Source organism: Arachis ipaensis, chromosome B10 (assembly GCF_059453495.1).
Source record: "Arachis ipaensis isolate K30076 ecotype BB chromosome B10, ASM5945349v1, whole genome shotgun sequence".
Taxonomy (NCBI): Eukaryota; Viridiplantae; Streptophyta; class Magnoliopsida; order Fabales; family Fabaceae; genus Arachis; species Arachis ipaensis.
The window spans coordinates 44,375,612-44,384,660 of NC_142435.1; the positions used below are offsets into that span (position 1 = coordinate 44,375,612).

Sequence of the window (9,049 nt, forward strand, 5' to 3'; positions counted from 1 at the left end):
CATAAAATTGGAAAATAAATCAAAATCAAAGGTACCTACTAGCAATAATCAATAATAACAATTCAACTAGCACAATTGGGACATGAAAAACTTCAATGCATTAATAAAATCAAAATCCAACAAGATCCAAAAGCAAGATCCAAAACAAATAAAATTGCAAGAATGCTTAGTAAATTGCAAAGTAGAAACCACAATTAAAATAACAATAACTGAAATTAGAAAGGATCTAAGCCAAGGATTTAAAAGAAAAAGAGCAAGAAACCCTAAAACCTAGAGAGAAGTGAGAAGTTCTCTCTCTAGAAATTAAAAACTATCTAAAACTATGCCAATGGAATGTTCTCTCCTTCTTCCTTCACTCCCAGCCTCTAATCTGCAGAATGGGCTTGAAACTGGGCCATTAGAAGGCTCTAAAATCGCCCCCAGCGTATTCCCTTAAGTGAGGCATGTGATGCTTGTCACGCTACGCATCGGCCACGCATACGTGTCAGCTGGACTCTTCACATGCCACGCGTGCGCGTCAATTGAACTTTGCTTATCCCGCATGCGCGTAAGCTACTAGCGTGCGATAACTAACTAATACACTTATCCACGCGTACGCGTCAGGTACGCATGCGCATCGGTACCAGCTTCTCAATTCTTCAATTTCTTGCGTTCCTTCCACTTTTGCATGCCTCTTTTTCATCCTCCAAGCCATTCCTTCCCTATATACTCTGAAATCACTTAACAAACCAATCACGGCATCGAATGGTAACAAGAGAGGATTTGAGAATTAGCATTTTAAGGTCTAAGAAGTATGTTTTAAACTATGAAGCATAATTAGGAAGGAATCATCAAAACATGCAATTTACATGAATAAGTGTGAAAAGAATTGACAAAATCCACTCAATTTAATTCAAAATAACCCATAAAATTATGGTTTATCAATGTCTTGCATCTAAAAATCACAGAATATGTATGGGGTGAGAACCAGAGGTTCTCAGCATAGTAAAGTTCCTGCATAACTAACATATAAGGTCTCGGAAAAGCCAAAGGCAATCCTAAAACTTCCGACAATTGAATCAATCTTATAAAACATAACTAAACCAAAAATAGATTAGGTGACTAACTAAGGATCTTCATTCTATCTAACACTCCTCTTTCCATCTCCTCCGAACCTCCCTACCGCCACTGGAACCATTTGTTTGAAATACAGATATTACATTCAAGGAAATCATAGAATTCAGATACAACAGATAAACAGGTAGCAAGTAGTTTATGCGATCAGTTAGGCATTCCAAACAAACACATAAATGTATATGATGCATGCCTGTCCTATGGTTCATGAGTTTCATCTGTCGACTATATAGCCAACCTAACAAGTCCTGGTAGCTAACCATTGGACTCTCCCTCTGTCGTGCATCCCCAAAAATCTCAAATCATAATCATATAACACACACCGATGTATATCCACGGGGGCGAGCTCATCTGGAAGTGTCCGACCACACTTACGATATAGGGTCAGCAGAATATCGAGTCTCAACATGGAACATGTGGTGGCAAGCCACTGTTTTTACCCAGGAAAACTCGTATCTCAGATATTTGGAAGTATAACAAACCACATAATCATTCAATAATCATATAATCATTTTCAGCCATAATTCATTTATTAATACATCCATCTGACTCAATACATAAGCATCACTTCCGCCATTATCATCAGTGAATTCATATAATCATTAACAACCATGTTTCATCATTAGCTTTACCTCTTTCTTCACCAACAAGTTACCTTCCTCACAGCCTTAGTTATACTCCACTACCCAAATTCCACCTATCAGGCTTTAAACAAGAGTAAAAAGGATTTTAAAAACTAGAGGAATGTATTTAGAAGTAAAATCAATGTTTTGAAAAAACAAGGGCTCGCATACGCGACCCCTTGCCCGCGTACGTGGGGTGTGCAACCCGAAATGAAAGCTCGCGTCGCGTGTCAATCTTCGCGTATGTGCCCCTACAAAAATTCGACCTCTCACATACGCGTACACCTGCTCGGGTACACGAGACACCAAAACCGACGAGAATGGTCACGTCACGTGCGAGGCTCACGTACACGAGTTACGCAGGGTGGCCAAAATGTTCAAATATTGCAGAATTTCAGCTTTTCACACCAAACTTCCAATGCACATATCTTTCTTGTTTTAAAATATTTTTCATCCGTTTTTCAAAGGATGTAAACCTCTCAAACCAAATTTTATTTCAAGACAAGTTTAATAAGATTCGGAGGTCCGGAGGCTAAGTTATGCTCTGTCAAAGTTGATCAAAAATAAGAGATTTCATTAAGTTTACAAACCATTAACTTTCAAAACATACCAATCTCAAACCTTTCAAAACCAAACCAAACCTTACCATAACAGCATCAAACCTTTCTCAATCATATTTCAATCCTCTTTATTCCTCCCACAACCCATCGATTCACCACTTCCATCAATTTCAGTTCAATAATTCAAGTTCACAACAATATTTCAATATGCCTCATCAATTAGCTCTATCAAGTGTAATCTCAACAACACACTAAATATGACACCAATAACAACTTCAAATTCACTAATCCTTATACATACCAACCAATATCATATACAAAGTCACACACACAATTTATAAGAGCCTCAAACACAACCTCCAAATCACTAACTAACATACATATTACGCAATCCTAACCAACAACAACATTAACAATTCAATTCCTATCTTACGGTCACTAACCTAAGTTTTCATGAAACATTATATTTTAGCTACGAGAAACCGAAACCATACCTTGGCCGATTTTTCGATAAACCCGGAACACCTCAAGCGTTCACCGCACCACAAGCTTCTCAACCTCAGCCCCTCCCTAAAGGACCTAGCCTCCAAAACTTGATCTCAAGCTCCCAATTTATCAAATTGACTCCAATTCACAACCAATTTTCAATCTAACATCATAATTACCACTATAATCAATATATAATTCACTAATTCAATAGTACACAAAGAGGTTGAGGGTGCTTACCTTGTCCACAGCTCAAGTGGGCTAAATCCGACAATATTTGCAAGTTAATTCGAACCTAAACACTGAAATCAAGCAAAAATTCAACATAATCACACATTGAATTTTCAAAATTTAGGGGAGGAGAAGAATGGAACTGAAAAGTGGATTTCATACCTAATTAAGGATTGTGCTTTGTAGAACTCGACGCTGCGGTCGCGTGGCCGCAAACGGTACGGCGATCGGAGCTCTGGATCAAAAGTTATTTGGATTTGAATATCTAAGTGAGGGTTTGTGTGTTTGGAAGGTGTTCTTCCCTTTCCTTGGCTGAGCTTTAGCGTTTCAGCATGCATGAGGAAGAAGCGAGCTCATTCAATTAAGTGGGTTGGATGGGTCCTTAGCTTGGCCCCATTTTGGGCCTGGTTCGGTTTAATTTTGGGTCAAATTCTTTAAAATTAGTGTTAAAATTCTTATTTTAATTAGTTCTATCTCATTAAACTATAAAATTTCATTTTCTAAATTTTTGGATTAATAATCAATTTATTGGCTATTATTCTTACAACATGTAGTAACGGTACGAAAAAAAACGTACACGCGTGAATATAAATAATTTGTATAGACTTGTAGTGAAAAATGATTTATATGTGGAAAATAATACATTTCTAAAAACTTATTTATTCCTTTCCTACACATATATACAAGAACTAATTAGGATGTATTGATGTTAATTAAAAAAATGTAGTGCAGGAACAGAATTAGATAAAATATTAAAAGAAGACCAAAAATATTTACACAATAAAATAAAATTAAAATAAAATTAAAAAAAGACTAAAACTAAAATTTACATGTAAAAAATTAAAATTTAAGAAGAAGTCATTGTCCCTTCTCCACTAAGTGGCTCCACCACTGATCTAGTGATAGTATAAGTATCTATTCTGAAAACAAATGAAAAAGACATAAAATTCGAAATCTAGTCCTCATTCAATGAATCTACTTGAAGCAGCAATAATCATAGAAATGAATTCCTTAAAATCTCCCCAATATATTTCCAAAATAAAAACTATGTGAAAAATATCTTGGCAATAATACTTTCTACTATATAAAAAAAAATACATATTTAGTGTTTATAAAAAAATTTAATTATGTTATTATAGAATATTTGATTATTTTTCTATATATAATAAATTTAATTATTTTATTATGACAGATAGATTTCAATTTTTTAGTAGTTAATTACTTTATTAAAAAAATATATAAACCAACATATATAAATATAAATAAATATCTAATAATTTATTTGATAACTAATTTTTAATATTCAGTATTTTTAGTAGCTACTCTTATTAATCTTTTGAAAAAATATTTAACGTGCGTCAAATACATTTATGAAATAGAATGATGGCTTTCCCACATATATTTTAGTTTGGGTTAATAATTAAATTAGTTCCTAAAAAAAGATAAGGTATTTTTTAAATTTATTACTAAAAGATTTTTTTGATTAAATTGATCTTTTAAAAATTGCGAATTAATAATATTTGTCCTCCAGTCACTATTAACAATTTTCTTTAAAAATTAATGTTGTAAAACGTTAATTGATAATATATATAATACCTGAATGTCTAATTGGATATTGACAAAATATATTTATGAAAATTTATTAATTTAGTCATTTTTTTTCAATTACGAAAATTCGATTTCTAATATGACTTAACGACTAAATTGATAGATTTTCGTAAATATATTTAGCCAACTCTAATTAAACATATTATATGTCATGTATGTTATCAATTAATATTTCACATCATCAATTATTGACAAAAATTATGAGTGGAATAATTGAAGGATAGATATAATTAATTCGTAATTTTTAAAAGAATAATTTAATTAAAAAAATATTTCAGAGATGAATTTAAAAAATAATTTATCTTTTAAAGACAATTTAACTATTAACTCATTTTACATCAAATACAATAAGTAGTATCCAAAATGGAATCTCAAAGATCTTTTTTTTTTGGCTTCGGACATTTAATTATTAATTTGTTAATTTTTTATTATTAATATGTATTTTGGCAAGTAAATGTATAAATCTCTTTGTTAGTTTACACCATTAATTAGTAGCTGAGTTGTCTTACATAATTCGTTGTTAATATATGTTTTAAAAACTGATAAATTAGTTCCTCTTTAAAAAATTCTCAAGAACCACTTCACATGTATAAATATATTTTTTTCTTTTTCCACGTTAATATTAATCACACAAAAAATAAAAATAAGGAAGAAAAATATAATAATATATACGACATATACTAAATATACATCAAAATCAATTACTAAAATTTTAGTTAAAATATAAAATACATATTAAAATTAATTAAATTATACACATATTTTTAAATAAATACATAATAACTAATTTTAGTAAATAATTTTATTCTACAAATAATATTTTTAAAAATCAATATAATTTCATATGAATTTGTGGTAAAAAGTCTTGTGATTTTGTATAACTTTTTTCTTCTAGAAAGAATGAATGAACTTTTCGTTTAAGAAATCAATAATTGGAGAAATGAAAGAAAGTGAGTCACCTAGCACAAAAACTCATTCCTACTTACACACTCACACTTGAAAGTAATATATCATCACAATTCATCATCATCATCATCATCATCATCATAGTATAGCATAGCACACAGCCATGGGAGTAGACATCGACCAAGCTTTCGTCCAAGACCCACAACACAGACCGGGTCTCTCCATAACCCAAGCTCAAGGAATTCCATTGATCGACCTCTCCCCAGTAACAACAACCAACCCTTGTCCTTCTTCCATGGACGCGCTGGTGAAGGAGATCGGAAGCGCGTGCAAGGAATGGGGATTCTTCCAAGTTATAAACCACGGTGTTTCCATCCCTCTGAGGGAGAAGCTTCAGGAAGCTTCCAAGAAGTTCTTTGCACAAAGCTTGGAAGATAAGAAGAAGGTTAGCAGAGATGAAACGTCTCCAAGCGGTTACTATGACACTGAGCATACAAAGAATGTTAGGGATTGGAAGGAAGTCTTTGATTTTCTTACAAAAGATCCAACCCTTGTTCCTCTCACTTCTCATGAATCTGATGACAGACTCGTTCACTGGACTAATAAATCTCCTCACTATCCTCCAGGTTTCAGGTATTTTCATCGCCATAAAATTAAACATATTTAATTTACTTTTTTATTTCTTTTAAAAATATAGATTAATTTTGATACATTTCACACGTTAATATAAAATATTTTACATAATTATCTAATTAATTACGTTCATTATTTTAGATAATTACTATTCATATATTTATTATAAATATAATTATTTTTGTTAACATGACTAAATATAACGGTCAAATATATGTAACAATTAAAGAAAATAAAGGTTTTTAAACATATTATTTTAAAAAAGTTTAATTACTTGTTATTTTCTATAATTTTATTAAATTTATAATTAAATTTTTATATTTTTTTATATTAGATTTATAGATTATTTTTAATTTTGTAATTATATTTTTTTTTGTCAAAAATAATAAAATTGACAGAATATTCTTTATAAAGATATATAGTGAACGCAGACGTTGTTTGATTGTGAAAAAAAAAAAAAACCAAAATTCAAATTTGATATATTCTCTATATTAAAAAATTCCGCGTAATGAAAAGGTTGACTGAATATATTAGTTGCAAAAGTTCCAAAAGTTTAATTTCCCATAATATCTTAGTTTTGTATTTTTTGCGTGAGAGATAGAATCCAAATACAATTTTATATGTCAATTATTTAACATTAATTTCTAGATATTCAAATAACGTGACACTTTCTCTTTACAAAATGATGTTTAGAGATATAATTAAAGAGTATATTGAAGAGATGGAAAAGCTAGCACGCAAGTTGATGGAGCTTATAGCCATGAGCTTAGGCCTCGAAGTTAAGAGATTTGAAGAATTCTTTAAAGAACAAACCAGCTTTATTAGATTGAATCACTATCCTCCATGCCCTTACCCTCACCTAGCTCTTGGTGTGGGTCGACACAAGGACCCTGGTCCCTTAACCATTCTTGCCCAAGATGATGTTGGAGGGCTTGAAGTCAAACTCAAACACAAGACGGACCAAGAGTGGGTCAGAGTGGAACCAACCCCCAATACTTATATCATCAATGTTGGTGATATTATGCAGGTACTAATTAGTGCCACTATAACTATAGTTTATACACTATATTGTGGAAATTTTTTGTAGGATATGCTGCTACACGTACTGTGGAAAATTTAAATTTATATCACTTAAAAAAGAATAATTTTACTTTTTTTTCAAAATTTAAAACGTAATAAAAATAGCTGAATATTAGATATAATTTTTTTAAACGTAATTAAAATATAATTAAAATAGCTGAATATATATTTTAAGTTTGATAATTCTATGGCAGGTAAATATTCTCTTTTTTTTTAAATGACAAATCTTTTAAGAAAAATGAAAAAGAGGTTTAGAAATTAAATTTTATTCTATTTTTGGTAAGTATCTTTTAAATAGTTATCTAAACATTCTTAATTAGATCAAATGCAAAATTTATTTATCAAATACAAAAGTTGTTTGTTATTTATTTAAAAAAAATAATTATTTTTGTCAAAGTTTAAAATCTTTTAAAGTCTTATTTTATAATTTATTTCTTTAAAGATTATTTAATTATTTTTATCTCAATGACTTATTTTGTGATTCATTTTTTTAAATATTATTTTTTTCAATAACGTTCTTAAAAAAATTACAAAGAAAAGGGGAAAAAAACGTATTTATGAATTATTTAATGCTGTGATTAGTTAAGATGAGGTGGTTATACTTTAGGATTGCTATTGTTTGGTGCAGGTTTGGAGCAACGATGCATATGAGAGTGTGGAGCACAGAGTGATGGTTAATTCAGAAAAAGAAAGGTTTTCAATTCCGTACTTCTTGTTCCCTGCACATGACACTGAAGTGAAGCCATTGGAGGAGCTAACAAATGAGAACAACCCTCCAAAATATAGGCCATACAAGTGGGGCAAGTTTCTTATCCACAGAAAGGACAGCAATTTTCAGAAACAAAATGTGGAAAATATCCAAATTCATCACTTTAAGATAGCTTAAATAAATTGAATAGAATTGAAGTGCCCACACATATATGTACGTATGTATGTTTGAATGTATATATGGCTCTGCACTTAAATAAGACATAATGTGTTGGGCAAAATATTCTTGTCCATGTTATTATGAGTCATTTGCAATCATTGAATTTGCTGGAGTGAATAATTTATTAGTCAATCATGTTATATATTAAAATTTTTTTTTGCAACTAAGTCCAATCAAGTTGGTCCAAATTTAACAAAAATCAATTTTCTTAACAAGAGCGTGTCTACATACTCCAACTTCTCAACCTCTTCATATTCTTCTTCGCATTCTTTTATTGGTGGTGTTATTATTCCTTCATTTTTTTTCTTTTCTTTCTCTTTTTCTTGATGATTTTACAGTATTATATGTTTCTTCTTCTTTTTTGTTTGATTTTTTCTTATTTTTATTCTTGTTAAGAGGATAAAACAAAAAGAATTATGAAAAAGTAAACAAGAACAAAAAGATGAACAAAAAAAAGAAGAAGAACATCATGATGATGAAAAAGTAGAGGATGGGAATTGCTAGAGCCTGTTTGGTTTTTAATGCCACTCGTGTTCTGCCAACATGTCTTGATGGTCTAGCTGAATATTCTCACTGCTAGGTTTTATATGTATTTCATTTAAATACAGATCTTGAGAAACTATGAAAGCTTGTTGTAACATCCTAACTTTTAGCACCTCTTTATTCTATACTATTTTTATTTAATATTGAACCTTTGCAAATACAAACCAAAACTTTCACCAAGAAAACAAAGAGTCGGTACTTTAAATCATTTAATCACAAAATTATATATATCCACGTAGCATTATATACATAGACTTACTCAAAGATCCTCAAATACAATTCCTACCCCTCTAAAAACTAAAATAATAAATGACGATAGAAAAATAAAATCTAACGAC

General features: G+C 30.5%; 1 protein-coding gene and 1 long non-coding RNA gene across 2 annotated transcripts; one reads left to right on the top strand and one right to left on the bottom strand.

The window, feature by feature from the left end:
- Positions 1-329: 329 nt before the first annotated feature.
- LOC107622103 (uncharacterized) lies at positions 330-3,421 on the bottom strand. Its single transcript, XR_001616070.3, has 3 exons — positions 3,176-3,421; positions 3,023-3,084; positions 330-2,945 (listed from the first exon to the last, which is right to left on the bottom strand). It is a non-coding gene; the product is annotated as an uncharacterized LOC107622103 (long non-coding RNA).
- Positions 3,422-5,496: 2,075 nt separating this feature from the next.
- On the top strand, positions 5,497-8,300 carry LOC107623878 (fe(II)/2-oxoglutarate-dependent dioxygenase 4). Its single transcript, XM_016326273.3, has 3 exons — positions 5,497-6,160; positions 6,854-7,187; positions 7,869-8,300. The coding sequence occupies exons 1-3, from the start codon at positions 5,691-5,693 to the stop codon at positions 8,124-8,126; spliced, it is 1,062 nt and encodes a 353-aa protein (XP_016181759.1). The 5' UTR covers positions 5,497-5,690; the 3' UTR covers positions 8,127-8,300.
- The last annotated feature ends 749 nt before the right edge of the window (positions 8,301-9,049 follow it).

Bases quoted from the DNA above. Each gene is read 5' to 3' on its own strand.
- LOC107623878 (XM_016326273.3), top strand. From the start codon at position 5,691: ATGGGAGTAGACATCGACCAAGCTTTCGTCCAAGACCCACAACACAGA. The intron at 6,161-6,853 runs GTATTTTCATCG...AATGATGTTTAG, and splicing joins CACTATCCTCCAGGTTTCAG to AGATATAATTAAAGAGTATA. The intron at 7,188-7,868 runs GTACTAATTAGT...TGTTTGGTGCAG, and splicing joins ATGTTGGTGATATTATGCAG to GTTTGGAGCAACGATGCATA.